The sequence below is a fragment of the Pseudorca crassidens genome, chromosome 10 (assembly GCF_039906515.1).
Source record: "Pseudorca crassidens isolate mPseCra1 chromosome 10, mPseCra1.hap1, whole genome shotgun sequence".
NCBI classification, from domain to species: domain Eukaryota; kingdom Metazoa; phylum Chordata; class Mammalia; order Artiodactyla; family Delphinidae; genus Pseudorca; species Pseudorca crassidens.
This window is the reverse complement of record NC_090305.1, coordinates 29,340,831-29,365,058: the sequence shown is the minus strand read 5'-3', so window position 1 is coordinate 29,365,058 and position 24,228 is coordinate 29,340,831. Positions and strand designations below refer to the sequence as shown.

At 41.8% G+C, this 24,228-nt stretch overlaps 1 protein-coding gene across 1 annotated transcript in view; it reads right to left on the bottom strand.

Moving 5' to 3' along the window:
- Positions 1 to 2,613: 2,613 nt before the first annotated feature.
- TNFRSF21 (TNF receptor superfamily member 21) overlaps positions 2,614 to 24,228 on the bottom strand; it is a 64,878-nt gene continuing 43,263 nt past the window's right edge. Inside the window, exons 5-6 of the mRNA XM_067752746.1 lie at positions 5,410 to 5,638; positions 2,614 to 4,063 (exon numbers count right to left, since the gene is read on the bottom strand). Of these exons, the coding sequence (XP_067608847.1) occupies positions 3,834 to 4,063; positions 5,410 to 5,638 (459 nt within the window). The 3' untranslated portion in view covers positions 2,614 to 3,833. The remainder of the gene's footprint in view (positions 4,064 to 5,409; positions 5,639 to 24,228) is intronic.

Genomic DNA, 24,228 nt, shown 5'->3' with positions numbered 1-24,228 from the left:
TTCTGACCAGGATTGGATTGCCTGATGGTGGAAATCTCTTTAGATCATCCGAGATTTTTTTCTTCTCTCCTGTGGAATTGGTGCAAGCTTCTCCCATATCAGTGATACTCTTTGTAAGTCCCTTTGAAACCGAAGCTTCATCTCAGGCTCCTCAGTGTGATCTGGGGGCCAGCAGCATCCGTGCCACCCAGGCACCCCCTCTCCCCGGCCAATAACTGAAAAAGAATCTGTGCTGTAACAAGATCCCCAAGTGCTTCATGGCTTATTAAAGTTTAAGAAGCACAGCAAAGTGGCCTCAAACTATGCATTTCTAAGAGCTCCCAGATGTCGTTCGGCTGGTCCCCAGTCCACAGTGGCAAGGATCTAAAGCACTTTTCTCAATGTGACCCAATGAGGATTTCCAGAAGAATCGTGTGGGAAGCTCGATCTCCACGTCACCACAAATCTCCTGAATTGAACTTTCCGGGAATCTGTCTACTTAGCAGCCTGCTGATTCCCAGACGACGCTTACTTACGTGAAAGGTTCAGAAGCACGGAAGCACGTCCAAGTTCTCCTCAGAGGAGGAATCATTCTCTCTGAAAACCAGCCTCACCTAGTTGTGTCAAAGCTCCTCTGCATTTAGCTTAAGTTGGCCTAGAGAAGACAGTATGACTCTCTAAAGAAAAAGAGTCTCTTGCTTAGCCTTTCAAATCACTGAAGGTAGCCTTTCCCCTGCCTCCATGGGTCTTCCTCATCGAGTGTAGATTTCCCAGCCACTGCTCCCAATTCTGTTTCTTACTCTTCCCCCCCAACCCCACAGTGGAGACCTTCCAGTTCAGCAGATCCCTCAAGGCAGGGCAGCTCCAATCGGAGAAAACCTCCAAAGTGATCAAGATAGTATACAAATGAGATTATCATCAGCTCCAATCAGAACATTCTATTTTTATTTTATTTTATTTTTTTTTTTTTTTGAGGTACGCGGGCCTCTCACCGCTGTGGCCTCTCGCGCTGTGGAGCACAGGCTCCGGACGCGCAGGCTCAGCGGCCATGGCTCACGGGCCCAGCCGCTCCGTGGCATGTGGGATCTTCATGGACCGGGGCACGAACCCGTGTCCCCTGCACTGGCAGGCGGACTCCCAACCACTGCGCCACCAGGGAAGCCCAGAACATTCTATTTTTTAATACTGCAGTTAAAGGTTGCCTTTTTTTTTTTTTTTAAGAAAAGCTATATATCATGTTAATTCAATATTCAGCTTCTGTTTAACCACAACTCCTATGTCCCTTTCCCCTGGATCATCAAGAGATGCCACCCCTTCCCTGTATTTCCACAATTATTTATTGAACTTAGGTATAGGGCTTTCCTTATAACCCAGATAAATGTTATCACCATGATCTCTGTGTCCACTGTTTCAGCCTGACAAAAGAGTTCTGGATAAACAGTCCTGAATAAACAGTCTTGGGTTCAGATTCAAGTCTGATCTCTACAGCTCTGCTGTTGGCCCTTAAGCAAGTTCCTTAGCCTTTAAAATAAGCCTATTTTTCATCTATAAAATGGGCACAAATTATAGTCCCTGTCTTATAGGATAGTGGTGAGGATTCAATAACATAATATGAAAAGTACTTTGTAAAGTATAAAGCTGTGTAAAAGATTAATAAAAGCATCTCCAAGCTATGAATAATTTACAAATTACCGTTAACGCTGCTTCATTCATTTATGATGTTCTCAACCCCACATAAAATAAGTGGCAGTCCTGAAATCCTCTGAGAAACAAAAAAATCTGTCTCCTCCACACCATCCAGGACCCATTCCGGGTTGTTTTCCTTTTGTGAAGAGTTTCTATCTTCTGGTGACAAAGAGGAAAGGAAACTTGGCCCGAGAACCATGAAACCAAATCCCAGGATGGCGCTCTAGAAACCAGTCACATGGAAGCGGACAAAACCAGAAAACCCCTTTCATGTCACTGACATGGGTGTCAAAGTGTTCAGACAGGGTATCTACTTCCCATTTCTCCCTGAAAGAGGAACTCAAAGTTGCTGAACCCTCAAAGGGTTCTGGCTGTGGGAATTCTGTGGAGCCAGGGTTCCCAAACTAAGGGAGATAAGCAATGAAATATAAAATATAACAGAATAGATAAAATATGATGTAATATAGCCCACCAACATAAGATGCTACCCTGCCATACTGCCAAGAAAGCCCCCTGAAGTTAATCAGGGGCAATAAGGTTTCATATAGAAGCCTATGAACTTGTGTAGACAGGCCCATGAACTTATATAGACCCACCCATGAGTATTAATTTCCAAGATGGAACTGAGTTAAGAAGAATATAATCCAAAGCCTAGCCAGCATTTATCCCTCTCCACCTCCAAATCCTCATTTCTTAAAGCAGAGACAATCTCAAAAGCAGGAGCCTCGGATTTGCCCCCAATAAACTAGGAAATGCTTGTTCATCCTCAATGCTTGCAAGCCCTTCTCTATGAATCTCTAGGTACTTTTCCAAACACAAACCTTCGCTACTGTGCATGGTTCACAGATTAGAAACGCTCAGGTTTTAGAATACACTTTTCCAAGAGACTAATCAAAGAATTATAACATGAGCACACGAACAAGGCAAGGATTAAATACACTCAACTACTCAAGTAACAAACACCTAATATTTATTAATAAATTAGTACACTTGAAGGCAGTTTTCTGATATCAGTCCCTCACCACTACCCACAAACCCCACCCACACAAAGGGAGTCCACACCACCTTTGCATTAGAATTCAGCAACTAAGCATCAAAGAGCACGTGTATAAATGGGAGCAGAGTTGCAAATAGATCAGACAAGAGTTCTTAAAGCTGCAGCCATTTTTAACTAAAGTGATTGAATGAAGGAAACCCCCCAAGACCGAGGCCCTGAGGGCAGACCAGACCTATCGACTATGTGTGTATAAAAAACAAGACATCTTGTAAAGCAAAGCTGGACAAATTCCCTTTGGAAAAGGTGTCATTTGTCACCAGCACTTCAATTGTGACTTTCCAAAGTGCAGCAATATGTTCCAGAACAGCTCAATCTCTAAAAGTTGAAGTTCAAGTTCCTTGGTGGCCCAGTTGTCAAGCCACTCAAATAGCAAGTCATGATGGCTTGTGAGGATCTCATGTCTCCAGCCCAGAGCAGAATAGCGTAAGGGGAGCACACGTAATCAAGCATTCAACACGGTGTCCAGGTGAAGACCATACAATCAGCAACAGTGTGGTCAAGTTTCAGCCATAAATATGAACTACCCAACGAGGCATGTTAAAAAGGTACTTCAAGATCTAATTGCGTTACAGTAACTCAGTGGGGTCTTACGTTTCTTGAACCCTTAAGAAAATTCATAAATGGCAAATAATAAAATAGTAATAATAATAATAAAGCAGATGTGAATGTTGAGACATGAAGACGGCTTATAGCATTCACAAGATGCTATGACACTTTTAAGAAGTTAAGAGCCTCATAATCCAGTGTGTGGGAAAAGCCACACTGTATTTGTGATACATTAAGTGAATTTAAAGTGCACAGAACAATTTTGAGAATACATACGAAGGCAAGACAGAGAAAATATGGAACCTAAAAAAACTTCAGTGGTGGATATTCTGAAACAGTTGAAAAGGCTTATATGCTAACTTCCCAGGAGGGTTTTTAAAAAGAAAGAATGAACTCAAAACACTGGCCATATACTCTGTTAAACACACACACGCGCACGCGCGCACACACACACACACACACACACACACACACACCAAAAAACAAAAATTAAAAAAAAATAAGAATAAAAACGCCACCCTGCCACTAAATTGAGTAATTTCCAGAGTGCAGTATTCCTCGTGTTCTACAACAGGTCGGGAAGATGGCTATAAACAGAGTCCAGGAGGGTCTGGCTGGCTTCCTGGCTCTTGACTCCAATGATCTCAAACAGCCGGTCCAGCTTGTCCTCGGCCTGAGGAATCTCTTCAATCACCCGCAGCTCCTCGGGATTCAGGATGTGGAGCATGTCATCAAAAATAGGCTGCAAGTCGCAGGGGTCCAGGCGCACCTGTCGCAGCACTGTGTCCTTCTTTTCTGCAGGGAGGAGAGGAGAGGGGACAGCTGTAACGGGACTGTATTGGGGGACGGAGGAGAGCTACGGTGACAGCGACCCTCTCCCCAGGCTGTCCCCATCCCACCCTGCAAGGTGAGGCAGCGAAGCTCAGGCACATTTTTAAACACCACCATGGTTTTTACCGACGTGGCACGTAAGATAACAAACAAGATGTGCGTAACAGAGATCAGACAAGGATCTGCTCATCTGCTTGAATGCGTTGTTGATGGAACATGACGTTTGCCTAGACTCAAATGACGTCTCCGAAGCTCTCCTAAAACTCAGGAGAATGCTGAAATACTTAAAGAAACTTTAAAAAAACAAAAACAAAAACAAAACGTCACTACTTTCCCCATCTATAACATGTTAGTAAGCAAAGATATGAGCCCAGCCTTTCCCCTCAAACATTCCAAGTCAATAATCGGCTTATCTGACTTCCTAATTACATTGTCATATTTTAAAATTAAACTGCTTAGAGCAAAAGCACATAAATAAGAAAATATTGCTTCTTGGGTCATATCTTACAATGGAGTGAGGAACTATAACTTCTACTACCATTTATAAGATGTATTCTCTAAAATATAATATGTAACATAAATTATAAACTAAAATATAAATCTTTATATAAGTATAGAGATATATGAATATATAAAGTATAAAATATAAATATGTGAAATAGAATTATTTTATAAATATATAAAAAACAACATAAAATATACCCCTTTCGGTAAAATATAACCGGTGTTACCCAAACTAGGAAATTCCTAACAAAAACCTGTCATCAGTATAGTGTACATGCTAATTCCCTACCCTGCTATTCAAAACTGCAAGTGGCAAATTATTTACCGAAAGTACCAACCCATGATGTTTAAAACATTGTTATTTGCAACCAAGCTTAACAGAGCGAAATTTAATTTCAGTCACTAAAACCTCTACCCCAGACTCTCTCAAGATAAGTTATACTTTAAATCCCTGGATTCTGCAAGCCTAGTAAATAATTTGCACACACACAAATAAAACCTGCCAGACCACACGTTATCAGACCTTCCCCGAAACACACACTCGATAGCATCATGAGGATCAAGGGTGACCGATACTCCTGGACACTCCAGGCTCCCGGCCAGACAGTCGGGGCTGTAAAGATTTTCTAGGCAGGTCCCGACTGGCTAATGACGTCGTTTCGCGCAGGCCAGCCTCACCTCGGAGTCCAGGGCAGGTCATTTAGATGACCCAGCCCCTACTGGAATGGGGAACTGATGGAGGGAGAGATGCCACGGGCTCTTTGAGGGGAGGCTGAAGAATGAATGTGGGTCTGAACCATCCGTACCTTTGGTTATAAAGGATCCGGTCCTGCTCAGCGCCGAGGAGCCGCTGGACGTGGAGTCGCAGCGAAGGAGGGGCTCGGACTCGTCCACGAAGAAGCCCTTGTTCTTATCCAGCGGGGAGGGCTCCACCGTCAGAAGCGTGGAATTCTCAAGTTTCGGGTTGGGGCTGGCGACCGGGCTCGTGCTAAGCGGGCTGGGGCTCCTCGGGAGAGCCAGCTTGTCAGTTTCCAGCTGTGGAAAGAAACCATTTTGAATTATATACTTCAAAGATTATAGAAACTGGGACTTCCCTGGTGGCGCAGTGGTTAAGAATCCGCCTGCCATTGCAGGGGACACGGGCTCGAGCCCTGGTCCGGGAAAATCCCACATGCCGCGGAGCAACTAAGCCCGTGTGCCACAACTACTGAGCCTGCGCTCTAGATTCCACGAGCCACAACTACTGAGCCCACGTGCCTAGAGCCCATGCTCCGCAACAAGAGAAGCCACCGCAATGAGAAGCCCGCGCGCCGCAACAAAGAGTAGCCCCGGCTCATCGCAACTAGAGAAAGCCCGCGCGCAGCGACAAAGACCCAATGCAGCCAAAAAAAAAAAAAAAAAAAAAAAAAAATTATAGAAACCAAATGGAAAGCATCTGAAAAAGAATATACACATATGTGAATAACTGCATCACTTTGGTGTACATGAGGAAACTAACACAAGATTCTAAATCAACTATACTTCAATTTTTAAAATAAAAAATAAAGATAGAAATAATTTTTAAATTAAAAAATTATAGAAAAGAAATGAAATTAAAAGCCCTTCTTGGATGCTTTTTTTGGGTTCCATTTAGTATTTTGTGGATAACTTCTCCCATTTTGACAGTCCATCACTTACATTATTGCTAGATACACACACATGCACACACACACACACACACACCCCCTTCAAAATGTACGAGAGGATATGTGTGAACATTAAAAATTAGGAGGCATACGCACCAAGCTGTTACCTCATAGGAGTGAAACTGGGCAAGAAAGTGAGGAGGAAGATGTCCAACAAAAATATAATTTCGTACCTGCTGGAAATGGTCTTAGATATCATCCAGCATATTCCTCTCTGTTTCAGGATGAATTATGTGCACCCAAAATTCGTATGTTGAACTCATAACTCCTTGGACCTCAGAACATGACTATATTTGGAGATAGGGCCTTTAAAGATGTAACTAAGGTACACCTGGGCCCTCATCCAATATGACTAATGTCCTTATAAGAATAGATTAGGACACAGACACACAGAGGGGAAGCCATGTTGAAGACACAGGGAGAAGATGGCCATCTTCGACACGCCCAGGAGAATCAACCCTGCTGACAGCTTTACCTCAAACTTCTGGTCTCCAGAATTGTGAGAAAATACACTTCTGATGTTTAAGCTTCCCAGTCTGTGGTAGTTTATTATAGCAGCCCTTGCAAACAAATACACCCTCTCTTTACAAGTAAGGAGACAGGCCCAGAGAAGGTAAGTGACTGTCTTTAGGGCACCCAGCCAGGAAGTGGCAGAACTAAAACTAAACCCTCTGTTTCCTGATTCCCATTTCAAGCTAGCTCAGGAAGTAAATAAAACTGCTTGAAAAAAATGAGAACAGGAGAACACCAGAGCAAAAGCGGCTGGAAGGAGAGAGGGAGAACCACCCCGCTGGAGCCAATGGATAGGCTCTTCAGGATGTAAGGGAGACCGTGAAGCTTGCATTCCAGGACAGGGATCAGAGAGAAGATAACAAGAAAGCAAGCAAACAAGATGGTTTCAGATGGAGACAGTGAGCATCATGACCGCTCTGGCTGGTGCATGGAGGCTGGATTTTAGGGAGGTAAGAATCAACACAGGAAGACTAGTTAGGATGCTGCTACAGTGAGCGGGCAGGTGACGTGTAATCATGGCTTGTACCAGGGTGCACAGTGGAGATGAGCGTAAGTGATGAGTGGTATCACCCCGTTTTGCAGGTGAAATGACTACGGCCCAGAGATGGCACACAAACCCGGGGAGAAAGTCAGTGCTCAACTCAGGCCAGCTGGACATCCCTAGTTGCCCCTGTCATTTGACACCATACCCTAGAAATCTGGCAGACACTGGTGGCATCTCCTAGTCGGTTGACTTATATTTTTATTGGTTCTTCTGGCACAGAGGGAAATCTGGGAGCCAGGTGGCCAGATGACACGGGGCAGGGTGCAGACAGTGATGTGCACTCTTCCCGGAGCTGTTAATCACCGCTCATTAGAAACCTCATGACTAGACTCCCACTTGTCAAGAGAAACATTTTCAAGCTCCTCAATCAGGAAGGCATTGCCCCTTGTTTCAAAGGATGACGTTCACCAGTTGTAAAACGCACAAAGCAAAGCACAACTGCCTCTTTTACAAGCTTTACAGCCTGAGAAATTCTTGAAACTGTGCAGATTCTGAAGGTCTCTGACACGGCACATCTAATGTTCCAACAGCATTTTTCCCTTGTACAACCACCCACATCCTGCTTCTGCTTCCAGTGCAGTCTTAAGGCTTGGATATCACGCATTCCTACCAGCCCCCTTCTGATCCACAGACAAGTTTTATGGATACGTTTTTAAGATTTGAATTCATTAGGCCCTGGCATGCATGTGCCCCTCCTCCCTGAAAATGCACATGGCCATTCATGCCAAAACATGTTTTTTATTCACTCGATTAGACAAAGAACACTTGTCTACGCTCTGGTTCTCAGGGACAGTACATTGGATGACCCGGCCAGTCAATATAGTGCACTGTTCTTGCTTAAAAAAAGAAATTCCTGTCCACAAATCACATGCCAACAGCCTAAGAAATCCACCCACCTATTTCCTGAACTCAGTTCAAAACTTTCAATATTTAATATTCCCCCCAATTTTGCCAAAGGATATTATCAGTGGAAATTAAGTACATGACTTCTAACATAATTTGGAAGGCAGAATGCTGAATTGATGCTGTCCGATCATTAACAGTGAGTCAAGTGAATGGGAAAATGCCGCTAGGAATGGTTTTAGAAGCTCCACAATGGAGCTCACAACCACAGCTAAAGCCAGAGACCATTTGACAAGCATCTTTCTAGAAAATCTATTCCTCTACCAAGCATAGATATCTGTCACTATGTACAGGATACACAGTAGCTGGTTGCATTGCAGATTTCTCTAAAGTTACTTGCATTTTTTTCCTAGAAGGAAAAAAAAATTTGCCCCTAGAAACTTACTTCTTTCCTCCCTTTACCTTACTATTGACAATATCCATCAAAATTGTTTTGCAGGGCTTCCCTGGTGGCGCAGTGGTTGAGAGTCCGCCTGCCGATGCAGGGGACACGGGTTCGTGCCCTGGTCCGGAAAGATCCCACATGCCACGGAGCGGCTGGGCCCGTGAGCCACGGCCGCTGAGCCTGCGCGTCCGGAGCCTGTGCTCCGCAACAGGAGAGGCCGCAACAGTGAGAGGCCCGCGTACCACCAAAAAAAAAAAAAAAAAATTGTTTTGCAGCACTGCAACTCAAGCATTGTGTTACCTGTGACTTCTCTAATAAGAAATTGAAGCCTCAGGATGTGTGGAATAAATTAATTCTTTATTTCCTTAGTTCAGAAAGTTCACGGTTCAGTATTGAGTTTAGAGCAAATAAAGAGCACTTATAATAAGATTCAGATACTAAAAGAGAAGACAAACGCTCTAAACAAGAAAGCTAGATGTCCACAGAAGCAGGTTGTATCCTCTTGGAAAAGATTTGAACATAAACTTATCAAAATAGTCACAAAAGAGATCCTGAGTGGATGAATTTATTCCTTTTTCTCCTTTAAGCTTCCCCAATTCTCTACAGGGCCATATTAACTTTTATAATTAGAAAAACAATAAATGTTATTTTTAAAAGCAGTCACCACTGATAAGTATATTTTCCCTCTGTTAATTGGAAAATGTGGCCGCAACAGCTCTTATTTATATTGGTAGCCAAGGAACGGGACAGTTGGAAAATCATCTACTTGGCTGAGCTCCTCTCTTTACTTTTTTTAAGCATTCACAGGCACAAAAGGACAACACTCCTCCCAACTTACTGTGGTGAAGCAAATAGTAAGACTTAAACGAAAGGCCTCTGGGAAAACTTGGCCAGTGAAGGCAATGGATCCACCAGATATCTGAAGTCCCTTTGGAGAAACTTGAAAAGTAGAGTTCTTTTTGCTCTATAGCCATGTTGTAACCGTGCTAACTTAGAAGACTCATTTGAGAAATCAGGGTGAGACAGTAAGACAGACCAAAAAGGGGGAGAAGGCAGGGATCCTGAGGGGAGAGCTCCCTAAGTAACCCAAATCAGTACGAGTCTATTGTATGAACTTCAAGACCATGAAATTTATTTTGGCCAAATGAGCCCCAAATGTCCTCCTGATTAGTTTCCATACAAACACACTCTGTCCTTCCAGGTACTGTATTTATTGGTCTAAACTGATAAGAAAAGAGAGATAAGTGGTTCACCTTATAGGACAGCTGAGTCATACCTAAAACTCCATTGCTGACCTGACTATTTTCCTTTCCAGATTCCCAGAACCACTGAGTATGAGGAACCATGCAAAGGGATTAGGTAAACAAGCTATTGATTAAAATTCGTGGGCTTGAATGCCTCTGGGCTACAGAGGTTTGAGCAGTATCGGTGAGAACAATGATATAACTTGTCCTGGGTTGTACTGGAAAGAGCCATTTCCAGCTGTGTCCTTGCAACTGTCCACTCCTCCCTCAACCAGCTCCCCACACTGACATGCCCGCTTTGGGTGCACAATCAAATCACAACCTGAAACTGAACCTCAAAAATAACTCTCCTCTTAACAAATATACACTACTATAGATAAAACAGATAATCAACAAGGACCTACCATATAGCACAGGAAACTCTACTCAATATTCTGTAATAACCTATATGGGAAAAGAATCTGAAAAACAATGGATGGATGTATATGTATAACTGAATGACTTTGCTGTATACCTGAAACTAACACAACATCATACATCAACTATACTCCAATATAAAATTAAAATAAAATAAAATAACGCTCCTCTTTTAACATCAAACAAAATGCACTTCCCTGTTGACTGGCCTTTCCGAGGATGACACACTGTGGAAGGCTGAAATGTTTCTCCAGCCCTGGGGATGGTGGAGCCGTGGACGCTGAAGCCATTGCCATGTCGAGGGTGGCATATAAGTGAAACAAGAGTGTGAGACGACTTTGCTTCTCTCCTATGATGGAGCAGCATTTCTGAGGATACTCTGCAAACAGGCAGGGGTGGAAGACTCCAGCCCCAGAAGCCTTCTTTTCAGCGTGTTTCATGATCTTCATAGTCAACTCCTAAAACTCGAAGTGATGACAATCCTGGAACATCATGGCAAAGGAAGAAAGGAAATCTACCACTAACTAGCTGTGTGGTCTTAGAAAAACCACACCCCTTTTCAGATCTGTTTCCTCATTTCTAAAAGAAGAAGGTTACTCTAGGTCATCTCTCTTCAAATTGTCTTATTGTTTGTCTCACTATGGCTCTTTCATTCTCCCCACTCCCCACCTACAGACCCCAACTCCCTTTCTCCTTCCAAGTTACTTCCACTGGTTCCTCAACTAAGGTTTACCACTGAGTTATTTTCAATTACTACCTAATTACAATCTCCCTGTGGTTGCACAATTTGTTTTCATAAAACTAATTAACAACTTTGATGCATCAGTGATCCCCTGAAATGAAGCCTTAATTACCCAGCCCTGATGCCCCTTGCCAATCTGCTAAAATGGTTCAACTTAACCCCTTGGTTCCTGGCATCACTCAATCAGATTCCACAAGATCCTTTTCTCTCCCCTCTGTAGCCAGATATGTCTGATAGACTCAAGAAGAAAGCACCTTGCAATTAAAAATCACCTTCCTACTGAACTTTCCCTCCAGACCTCATCCAACACTTAGAAAGAAGGAAGAATTCTTATGTTACATTTGTGAAAACTTCTGTCACTTTAATGATGGTTTTCGAAAACCCATTTGCTAAATTCAACGGAAACTAATTGCTATTCCATCTGAGTTGACCGGCTTGTTACTCAGATCCAGTAAACAAAAAGGGGCTTTAAAACATAAGCCATCATCAGTACTCTGCTAAACAACTCAGCATGAAATATATGGAATCCATTTGATGTTAAGGTAGCTCTTATTAGCTCCATTTTACAGATGAGAAAACTGTGGCTTTAAGAGGTTTAAGTAACCTGCCCAAGATCACAGAAGCCAGGACTCAAGATCAGACGTGGTCTAGTTTCCAAGTAATCCTCTTTGCTGAGTCATGTCACTTCCCTGTCTGGACCCACTGCAGTTACAGAAATTGACAAACCCTGTAAACTCAATACAAAGACATCACATGACCACAAGGGGCTGCCCTGGCCCATACAGTCTGCAAGGACCTGTAACTCAGTGGCAGATCTTGAACCTCAGCTGGATGACTGCCCTGAGATAAAGATGAGAGATTATGTAATGAAACTTAAAAGCTTTTGCACAGCAAAGGAAACCATAAACCAGACGAAAGGACAACCCTCAGAATGGGTGAAGTCATTTGAAAATGAAGCAACTGACAAAGGATTAGTCACCAAAATATACAAGCAGCTCATGCAACTCAATATCAGAAAAACAAACAACCCAATCCAAAAATGGGTGGAAGACCTAAACAGACATTTCTAAGACATACAGATTGCCAACAAACACATGAAAAGATGCTCAACATCACTAATCATTAGAGGAATGCAAATCAAAACCACAATGAGGTATCACCTCACACCGGTCAGAATGGCCATCATCAATTAATCTACAAACAATAGATGCTGGAAAGGGTGTGGAGAAGAGGGAACACTCTTGCACTGTTGGTGGGAATGTAAATTGATACAGCCACTATGGAGAACAGTATGGAGGTTCCTTAAAAAACTGAAAATAGAACTACCATATGACCCAGCAATCCCACTACTGGGCATATACCCTGAGAAAACCATAATTCAGAAAGACTCATGTACCACAGTGTTCACTGCAGCTCTATTTACAAGAGCCAGGACATGGAAGCAACCTAAATGTCCATCGACAGACGAATGGATAAAGAATATGGGGCACATATATACAATGGAATATTACTCAACCATAAAAAGCAACAAAATTGAGATATTTGTAATGAGGTAGATGGACCTAGAGTCTGTCATACAGAGTGAAGTAAGTCAGAAAGAGAAAAACAAATACCGTATGCTAATGCACATGCATGGAATCTAAAAAACGGTACTGATGAACCTAGTGTCAGGGCAGGAATAAAGACGCAGATGTAGAGAATGGACTTGAGGACACAGGTGGGGGGAAAAGGAAGCTGGGACGAAGTCAGAAGGTAGCATTGGCATATATACACTACCAAATATAAAATGGATGGCTAGTGGGAAGCTGCTGCATAGCACAGGGAGATCAGCTCGATGCTTTGTGACCACCTAGGTGGTGGGATAGGGGGGTGGGAGGGAGGCTCAAGAGGGAGGGGATATGGGGATATATGTACACGTAGAGATGATTCACTTTGTTGTACAGCAGAAACTAACACAACACTGTAAAGCAATTATACTCCAATAAAGATATTAAAATTAAAAAAATAGATAAAGATGAGAGACTATGTAAATAACCAGACACTTCAACTGTGGCCAATAACTGTTTTCTATTAGAAAATATTTCCGATCCCAACAGACCAGTGACTATTTAAAAAAACACAAATTCAATTTCCACTAAAGGTTTATCTCAAAGGAATTACAGTCACAAATAAAGACATGACTACAGCTATTTAAGGATGATGATATTATCTGAAGCTTGTTTCCCCCATTCTCCCAGCTGCCCGTGTAATCAAGATCAAATTAGATTTCATGACCTCCCATAGGTCCATGTAGGTATGTAAGATTGGGCTCTGATAAAAACGAGCACTTTCCTCCTTGCTATACAAATATCTCTTGATATCTGGATCTATGTAGTTCCTACCTTGAGAGAACAGGATTTCGGATGATAAGAAACGCTTTGTCATCCAAAGCTATGTGGTTCCAGGACTTCAGATCTACATGAGGGTTCAGATAATGATGGTTACCAGCCCTATCACAAAACATGTACCTGAATCTATTCAATTCCTAAGTTCAGATACTAAAGAATACCTGTATACGAGGATTTCTCCCTAAAAAAAATAAAACAAATACACCGCCTCCAACAGAAAAGGGGGAAAATAGGTGGGTTTCTTTAAAGTTCCAGCTGATAGGGGACAGACTTTAATTATTCTTCCGAGTGTGAATTCTTGTTCAATCCAACCCAGAGAAAGGGGTCTTAAGAAGAACAACCCAAATTTACTCAGCAAAATTTTTTGCAAACAAAAAGAAAAAACTTAAGAGGAAATTGAGAAGACGCTGATTCCTAAACCTTTAAAAGAAGGGTTATCATTTATAAGAAATTTGGAGGGAAATCTTAGAAAGAGGAATATGGACTGGAAATATATACACACATATATAGATAAAGCAAAGATGTCAAAATATAATTGTTGAATCTAGGTGGTAGGTCCTGGGTGTTTGTTGTACTGTGTTTTAACTTTTCTTTGTTTCCTAAGTCTTATTTTTGAAAGTTAGGACAATAAATAAATTAACAAGAAGGCTAAGGGCCAAATAACCTGAAGACAGAAATTCCCCAAACTTTTCCTAGGCTTCTGATTATTTAGTCTTTTGTTGACCTTCCTTCTTTCTTCTCCGGCCCAGCCCAGAACACAGGAAAGGGAAGCACAGAGGGGCTTCCATTGCATAAGTAGGGAACAGTGCTAACACTTAAACGTAAATCATCAACTGGCAAGCGGACACTGCAGCGTTATGCTGTCTAGATCTCCCTGGGTTCACTGGAGGTCACGGGATGGAAGCAGGAACAGGAGTACAATGCCAAGATGCCCTGTTCAGCTTCCCTGGGAACCCCTGAGCTAGACCACAGAGGCAACAGAGCTGAGTGAACAGTGAGCTATATGCACTGCCCAGGTAAGCTGCAAGCCAACAGCAGCACCTGCAGAACCAAGTCACCCACCCTCAGGAAGCTCACAGGATTCACGTGACCAAAAACTGCCCAAACCACTGGGGAATTATTTTAAAAGACACCCTGCACGCCCCCTACATCTGTCCAAGCACAGGATAATTCAAGAATTTTGCTTCAACTGCAACCTTACTTAAGATTCCATTTAAACACTAGCCCAGGCGAGCTGGCCATGGCTGGGTTCTCCTTTAAGTATCTCAAGCCCCAATCAAGGCAGTTGTCAGAGTCTTGTGTATATATGTCATCTGCTAATTCTGATCATGTCTAAGAGTTCATTTCAAATCCACCCACGTTTAAGCCAAGGTGTGGTTGGTGGCCAATCCTTGCCTAGCAAGAGAACTTAAGAGGACTAGGTGCACGGTGGGTCGAGGGGGCAGCCACAGGAAGCCACAAGCAGTGCTGTGCAAAGCTGCCAAAACTGGTAAGAACCAGCTGGCTCCGGAGGGAGGAGAGGAGGGCGTGGCCACCAGCTGCTGGCACATGTGTCTGCCAAGCAGTCCAGGCTGCTGACATCAACCGTAATGTTGCAGCCCTGAGCTGACTCACCCGCTAGCTTTCTCAAAAAAGGAAGTGAGGAGAGATAAGTCAGGGGGCCCCACCATTATAGGAGAAGATTGTGCTGTTGGAAATGCCTCGGGTTTTCGTAAACTTCACTCAATGAGACCTATTAGGAAGCCTTTCCCACAAAAAAGCCTTTGGACAATTCTAATCATGAAAAAAGGTTGCAAGAATCATAAGCTTGCCTTAAGACAAGATAGAAGCATGCAACTATATAAAAGGAGGTCTTGTGCATTTCAAGTTTGCAAGGCACCTGTGTACTTAAGCTATGTACAGACACTTACTGTACAGTAGCTTTGACCCTTTATTTGGGGTACATTAATCTTACAGTATTTATCCACCCAACCCCAGACTGAGATACTGGTCCAAGGGGCCTTCAGTAGCTGCCAGTAAGTTATTTTAATGGCTGTCTTGAAGTTAACAACTGTTATAATGAAATAGCCTACCTGGTGCTAAATAAAGCCTTTAGAATGTTTTTTTAAAAAGTATGGAGGATAGAAAATAATTTCACAGGAAATGCATGACCTTGCAATAAGAAGGCTCAAGCCGACCTTTGTGACTCAAGTTTTCTGAACGTCCCAAATTTGATTAAATTAGTGTTTAATAAAATCATTAATTGGATTCATGCCACTAGAGTTAGATTATACATGGTACACAATGCCACAGGTACAAAAGGGGACCCTGAAACTACTTCCCCCTCACTAAACCCTGACTTTAGCTTCTCCTTACCTACCCCCCCAGTGTTAACTGTTACCAATTCCCCGTGTATTCTTCCAGACATTGTCTAAACTTATACCAGTTGGTAGGTACATATATTCTCCACCCCACTCCAGACCTTCTCTTTCATGTTTTACAATTTTTTTTTACAATATGGGGTTAAGGTATACAAACACACTGTCCTGTACCTTGCCCGTTTTTGTTTAAAAACACTTCTTGAGGTTAGCACATAAAGAGCTGACTCACTGTTTTTGATAGGTGTATACTGTTACACTGTATAGATGTTCCACAGCTTACATAACCAGTTTTCTATTGAAGGGCATTTGTGTTGCTTCCACTCTTTTGTTATTAATGAGGGACACTACAATGAATACTTATACTTGCATCACTCTGCACACATGTGGGATGTATATAAGGATATATGTAGGATGGGGTCAGGAAGGGAAGGATTGGGAGTTCGGGATTAGCAGATGCAAGCTATTATACAGAGAATGGATAAACAACAAGGCTCTACTATATAGCACAAAGAACTGTATTCAATATCCTGTGATAAACCATAATGGAAAAGAATATGAAAAATAATGTGTGTATATATATGTATAATTGAATTACTTTGCTGTACAGTAGAAATTAACACAACATTGTAAACCATCTATACTTCAATAAAATAATCTTTTTTTAAAAAGAATATATGTAGGGCTTCCCTGGTGGTGCAGTGGTTAAGAATCCGCCTGCCAATGCAGGGGACACGGGTTCGAGCCCTGGTCCGGGAAGATCCCACATGCCGTGGAGCAACTAAGCCCCTGCGCCACAACTACTGAGCCTGGGCTCTAGAGCCCGCAAGCCACAACTACTGAGCCCGCATGACTAGTGCCCGTGCTCCACAACAAGAGAAGCCACCGCAGTGAGAAGCCCAAGCACCGCAACGAAGAATAGCCCCCGCTCGCTGCAACTAGAGAAAGCCTGCGTGCAGCAACAAAGACCCAATGCAGCCAAAAATAAAAATAAATTAAATAAATTAAAAAAAAGAATATATGTAGGACGTACTCCTAAGAGTGGAATGTCCGTGGTCAATGGGCACGTCCTTAGGTAGAAGACGCCAGATGGCCCTCTGAAGGGGCAGGGCTGATGTACACACCCATTGGTGTACACACCCTTATTCCCTTCACAGTACAAGAATGGTGTCATACCTTTCCCTCTTTGCCAGTCTAAAAGGTTAAAGTTGTATCTCAGTGTAGGTTTCAATTTGAATTTTTCTTATTTGAGCAAGGTAAAAAATAAATAAATAAATAAAAATCTGTATACCTTTAAGAACCTTCAGTGTTTCTTTTCTGTGCACTGTCTTGTTCACAGACTGCCCATTTTGCTTTTGGATGGTTGGTTTCTTAATTAATTTGCAAAAGCTCTTCATTATTAAAGGAAATTAACCCTATATTGCAAACAACTTTCCCAGTTATTATTTTGTCTTTGATTTACATAAGGTGTTTTCTGGCTTGTATATATATTGTTAAGTAGTTGAATCTTTCTTGTATGCCTTCTGTGTTTTATATCATTCTCAGAAGAGCCTTACTTATTGTTGTGATTATAAAAATAAAAACTTTCCTCCATCTTTTTCCCTAGTACTTTTTTCCCTAAGCCAATTTAATGGTTGGTCATTCCAGCCTGCCCCCTGACTCAGCCCAACTGTGGATAAATCAAAGTTCCTTCTGTAAAAAAAAAAAAAAAATAATGAGGAATTCAGTAGTGACAGCTGTCCCTCCTAAGGAACTGGTGAAGAATAAGCGATTAAAATGTTGAAATTAACTAGTGTACAATAAAACCTACTGCTGACTGAGATACAATTCCTTATCAGTAAGTGTACGTACTTTTGGAACTTGGGTTACAACAGATGAACAGACAGTCTCACAAACACAGGGTGGAGAAGCTAGGCCAAAACTGAAAGGTATTAAGCTTCATCTGAATATAAGTTTTGGCTTTAAAATAAAAAGAAAATATGATATCCAGCACTGGTAATTGATTGAGAAAATAAGCTTCTTTTCACAATATTGATTCTGATTTCCCTCCAATGCACATTTTGAGAAAGCCAATAAGGGTGTGGATTAAAGGGGTAGAAAATGTCATCAACTGATAGACGCAGACTTTTCTGAATGTTGAGACACTGTGTCTCAGGAAAAAAAGAAAAGCCCACTGCAAGTCCTCTATGAGGCAGTCTCACAGAATGTATTCTAAAGTTTGGCTCACATATGCATCCCCCCTATAAAACGGCCAGCATCCTGAGGGATGATTCCTGTTGCGTTTTCAGGTGTGTGTGTGTGTGTGTTTTCTTTTCTTTTTTTTTTCTTTTTTATACTATTTTGAAAGGTTACTTTCCATTTACTGTTATTACAAAATATTGGATATATTCCCCATATTGTACAATGCAACCTTGAGCCTATCTTATACCCAATAGTCTGTACCTCCCATTTCCCACCCTTATATTGCCCCCACATTGGTAACGACTAGTTGTTGTTGTTGTTTTTGCGGCATGCGGGCCTCTCACTGTTGTGGCCTCTCCCGTTGTGGAGCACAGGCTCCGGACGCGCAGGCTCAGCGGCCATGGCTCACGGGCCCAGCCACTCTGCGGCATGTGGGATCTTCCCGGGCCGGGGCACGAACCCGTGTTCCCTGCATCGGCAGGCGGACTCTCAACCACTGCGCCACCAGGGAAGCCCTGTTGTTGTTGTTTTTTTTTAACATCTTTATTGGAGTATAATTGCTTTACAATACTGTGTTAGCTTCTACTGTATAACAAAGTGAATCAGCTATCATATACGTATATCCCCATATCCCCTCCCTCTTGCGTCTCCCTCCCACCCTCCCTATCCCACCCCTCTAGGTGGTCACAAAGCACTGAGCTGACCTCCCTGTACTATGCGGCTGCTTCCCACTAGCCATCTATTTTACATTTGGTAGTATATATAAGTCCATGCCACTCTCTCACTTTGTCCCAGCTTACCCTTTCCCCTCCCCATATCCTCAAGTCCATTCTCTACATCTGTGTCTTTATTCCTGTCCTGCCCCTAGGTTCTTCAGAACCGTTTGTTTTTTTTTTTAGATTTCATATATGTTAGCATACGATATTTGTTTTTCTCTTTCTGACTTACTTCACTCTATATGACAGTCTCTAGGGCCATCCACCTCACTATGAATAACTCAATTTCATTTCTTTTTATGGCTGAGTAACATTCCATTGTATATATGTGCCACATCTTCTTTTCCATTCATCTGTTGATGGACACTTAGGTTTCTTCCATGTCTTGGCTATTGTAAACAGAGCTGCAATGAACATTGTGGTACATGACTATTTTTGAATTATGGTTTTCTCAGGGTATATGCCCAGTAGTGGGATTGCTGGGTCATATGGTAGTTATATTTTTGTTTTTTTAAGGAACCTCCATACTGTTTTCCCTGGTGGCTGTATCAATTTACATTCCCACCAGCAGTGCAAGAGGGTTCCCTTTTCTCCACACCCTTTCCAGCATTTACTGTTTGTAGATTTTTTGATGATGGCCATTCTGACTGGGGTGAGGTGATACCTCATTGTGGTTTTGATTTGCATTTCTCTAATGATTAGTGATGTTAAGCATCCTTTCATGTGGGTAACGACTAGTTTGTTCTCTATATCTGTGAGTCTGCTTCTTTTTTGTTATATTCACTAGTTTGTTAGATTCCACATATAAGTGATATCATACAGTATTTGTCTTTCTCTGTCTAACTTATTTCACTAAGCATAATACTCTCCAAGTCTATCCATGTTGCTGCAAATGGCAAAAATTTGTTCTTTTTTATGGCTGAGTAGTATTCCAATGTATACAGTGTGTGTTTTCATTTAGTATATCCGGTGCCTGGTACAGGGCTTGAAACAAAATGGGTGTTCCATTAACGAATGATAAATAAATTGCTTGTGTTAAACTGTCTCATCTTTAAAGGCTACTAAAAAACACAAAAAGCATGTGTAAGTCTGTGTGTGTTGGGGAGGGAGGGTATATCAATCCCAAGATCCCAAGAATCTGTTTCCCAGACTTTTCCCCCAATAACCTGTACTCTTCAAGCTCAACTACCATATTTCATTAATTCTATGGTGGATATTTCTTTTCACATTTTAACGTCTCTGAAATAGGGATGTATCTAACAACTATAATTAGCAATGTTTTTATTGCTTTCTTAGTGGTACCTATAACAACGGTACATACATGGTTGCCATGGCATTCAACGAAATACAGAAATAATATCTTAATTCTAATACTGACCTATATCTCACAGGGCCATGAAGCTTGCTAGATAAAAGCAGATGCAAAGCACCCAATGTGTTTGGAACACAATAGATACTCAGCAAACACTGGTCCCCTTTCTCCTTAATCTCCTTTCACAGAAAGTAGAGTGGTATTGCTCTTGAGTCAAAAAAGGAGAGTGTAGAGTTCAAATTCCAACCTGGAAAACAGTAGCTAAGATTCACTGAGCCCCCCTAGTAGATGTCAAGTGCAGGACTGAACATCTACAATCATTACCTCTACTATGTACACTCTATCTCACCAGATGCTTACAAGACGGCTACAATTTCAAGAAGTAGGGAATTCCCTGGCGGTCCAGCGGTTAGGACTTGGTGCTTTCACTGCTGTGGGCCCAGGTTCGATCCCTGGTCAGGGAACTAAGATCTTGCATGCCGCATATTGTGTCCAAAAAAAAAAAAAGGAAATATATATATATCTGTTCTTATTTTCTAGGTATATTTTGGTGGGTCGCATACCCCTGCCTTCCGACGCTATCTTACAATTCCTCGCGCACACTTCTATTATACATTTGCTTATCCCACTGAATTGTCATTATTTGCACGTGTCTCCATCTCAGTGAGCGAGCTATTGAAAGGCACACACCTTTCTTCTTTACACAGTACCAGGAACACAGCTGGCGCTCGACAAAAGACTGTTGACTAACTGAATGAAACCTTGGAGTGTGATAACAAGTAGAATGGCCTGAAATGTCATTAAAAGTCTAAAGGCTTATTCATAGACATGGCTCCTTTGTACACAATAACCACCTAAAACACAAGCATCACTCAATGTTCGGGCCTACTGTGTGTCAGCAATGCCTTTACAATGTCCCCTTCTCACCACCTCACAAGTTCCCCAGAGCCCACAGTCACACCCTGCAAATTAAGTAACTTGACCTGAAATGACCTTCCACACAGTGGTCACACAGAAGTCAGGGGCTCGACACATGTGAGTTTAGCTAACATCTTAAGGCCTTAGGACAATAATCCCTGTTTTCTAAGAGATGATCAACTGGCAAGTTAAAGACAGATTTGAAAAGCCAAAAAGTCAACAGCTAAAGGTACAGCTGGTATTTGCCTCCACTCACCCTCGCTATATTAAATTTCTGAAAAGAGCTGGTCTCAGTCACACTGTAGATAAAGACAGCTGCATCCTGCAGCTGGTAAGAAAAACAACAACAAAAAAATCACGTAGTTCCCTTTGCAGCAAAAGCAGTGGTACCGTCCTCGCAAATAGAATGCCCACTGCTCGCCTCACTGGTAGATTCTCCCTGTTGATTATACAGAGCAAAACCACTCAATCTCCAACACAGAGTCCACTATAGTTGAGAGAGAGAGAGAGAGAGAGAGAGAGAGAGAGAGAGAAAACTCTGTCCCTGGGATGTAGGTTTCCTATGTGGCTTCTGGAAAGGATTAAGAATCTCTAACAAAGAATCATTCTACTACCATAGAAGTTAACCACAACAATACTGGCTTCAGAGTCACTGGTTGGTACATTACAGTGTAGTTTTAATCTAGCTAATCGAAGGAGGGCAGGGGGGTTGAGCTACCCAAACCCCCTGCCTGATCAACACCAACTCTTTTCATTTATGAATCTCTGGTCAAAGCAGGAAGCTAAAGTAACACTTTATATTATTTTAAATGACTGTGGTTGTTTTTAATATGATCATTTCTTTTTATGGAAGTGTAGTTGATTTACAATGTTGTGTTAGTCTCTGGTGTACAGCAAAGTGATTCAGTTATACGTAGATATATTCTTTCTCATATTCTTTTCCATTATGGCTTATTACAGGATATTGAATATAGTTCCCTGTGCTATACAGTAGGACCTTGTTGTTTATCATTTTTAAATGTACCTAAAATTCCTTTTGCCTCCCTTTCTCAAAATGAAACTATAAAGGAATGCTGGAAAATTCAAATCACCACGACTTCCGAACCTAGCCAGTAAGCATCACTTTCATTACCTCATTTTTTTTACATCCCACAGTTCAACAAGCTGTTATCTGATTTAATTCTGAAAAGCACTTGAACTCCCATTTTAAATAGAAAACTCTGAGTCAGAGAAATCATTTGCCCAAGGTTTCCTAGAGAGAAAAAAACAAGTCCAAGGTGAGGGGGAAAAGAAAAGAAAATGACAGTACTGGGTAAGCCTATTTGAATATACAAAGTCCCCCCCCACAAAAAAAGAAGAAAAGAAAGTAAGGAAACCTAGAAATCCAGTTGCTCAATTTCATGTCCTTTTTCTGACAGCCCTTGAGAGCAGACCTGTCTACACACACACCATCACCTTTGTTTCTTCACTAGAGAAAACATCCCTGCCAGCCTAGGAACGCTCACTCAGCCAGTAAGGAATAAACATCTACAACTACTAGAATTTCCAGTTCTTGGGCACTGAACGCAGATGGCAACTCTGGTGCTCAACCATCTACCTGTCAAGCAGTCTTGGACTTGGCTGTCCCTTCCCATCCGACACTGAGCAACCCTTGGCGTTCAGGATTTAAAGGATCCACCATGTGAGTTGGAGCTGGTCAGGAACATTCTTCCACCTCTCTTGCCGCTAGAGCCTGGGAATAACTGCAATGATTCATGGTAAACATTCACCAAGAGCTTTCTGTGGGTCACACTGACCTAATTTCACAACAACTCAAAGGACAGGCACTAAGGGTGCTCCCATTTTCTCAGGAAAAAACTGAGGCAGAGAGGTCAAGTAATTGACCATTGAGTCCCCAGTGTGCTATGCTGCCTGGACAGGAATTTAACCCGGCACACATCTCCACACTGACATCCCGATTTGCAGCCTTCATGTCGATAAACTGTACATCCACCAATTTCCTCCTCCCTCCCTCCTGGGTTTACTCCCTTAGATTAAACATTGATATGTATACGTTTCTTCCCTTCAATGGTAAGCTTCCCTGACAGCAATGACCCTGTCCTCCTTGTCTTTGCATTGCCCAAAGTCCTTGGTATAATATTGCACACGTAATTCGTTATGTAATATAGATTTAAAAATAAAATCACATTCCCCTCCTTTGCTATTTATTTAGCAGGGGAAACTTAAACCCACGCAAGAAAGTACTGAAAGAAAAATAACTATCAAGCTTAAGTTCTACCTTCCAGCTCACCTTCAAAAACAAAGGGCAGATAATGCAATTTATTTTAGTCAGCGGGCATTTTCCAGATGAAGAAAAACAGTTTACTGCCGGAAACCTATACTGCGTATTATTTAGGCCAAAGACAAATGATCTCAGGCAGAGATGGGGAATGAAGAACAACAGAAAATATCAGTGAGCAGGTGGGTCATGTGGACCTTGACTGTGTAAAACCGTAATAACTGTGCCTTTGGGAGGTTTAAGAAATGTGTAATGTTAAAACGTATGACAACAAAAACACAATACCAGAGAAGGAATAGGATTAAAGTCTTTTAAGGCTGCTGTGTGGTCTGAAAAGTAGTCGAAAATACACACTTATAAAATGGCTCATAATTTAAGTAGGCGTGTTGTAACCTCTGGGGTATCCATTAAAAGTAAAGAAAAAATGTGTAACTAAGAAGTTAAGAGGAAAAGTAGAATAATAAAGAAATGCTTTATGAACAAGACTTTCTTGAAATAAAGCCACAGAAAAGAATCAAAGTAAAAGGACGGAAAAAAAGAGAGAACATAAAATTGGGAAGGCTGTGTTAGGTTTTTGTTTTGTTTTGTTTTTTAAAGAGTTTCGGCAAAGTCCCAGTAACTTCTAAACTATTGTCCCACTGCTTTACTGCTTCTCCCAAAAGCTCATGACCAGGAAGGAAAGAATTCAGACGATTCTGGAAGGCTGGGTTCAGTTTTGATGTTGAACTTGAAAGAAGAGCAAACTGAAAAACCCAGCTCATACCTCAGAGAAGGAAAGAGTCGGGGAGGTCAATGAATACATAAAACTGATATATCCAGACAACTGAATATTATTTGGTGCTTAAAACAAATGAGCATTCAAGTCATAAACAGACACAGAGGAAGCTTAAATGCATATGACTGAGTGAAAAAAGCCAACCTGAAAAGGCTACACACTCTATGATTCCAACTATATGACATTCTGAAAAAGGCAAAACTGTAAGAGACAAGGAAAAGTTTAGTGGTTGATGTGGGAGAGAGGTGGGTAATGGGGAAGAGAGAAA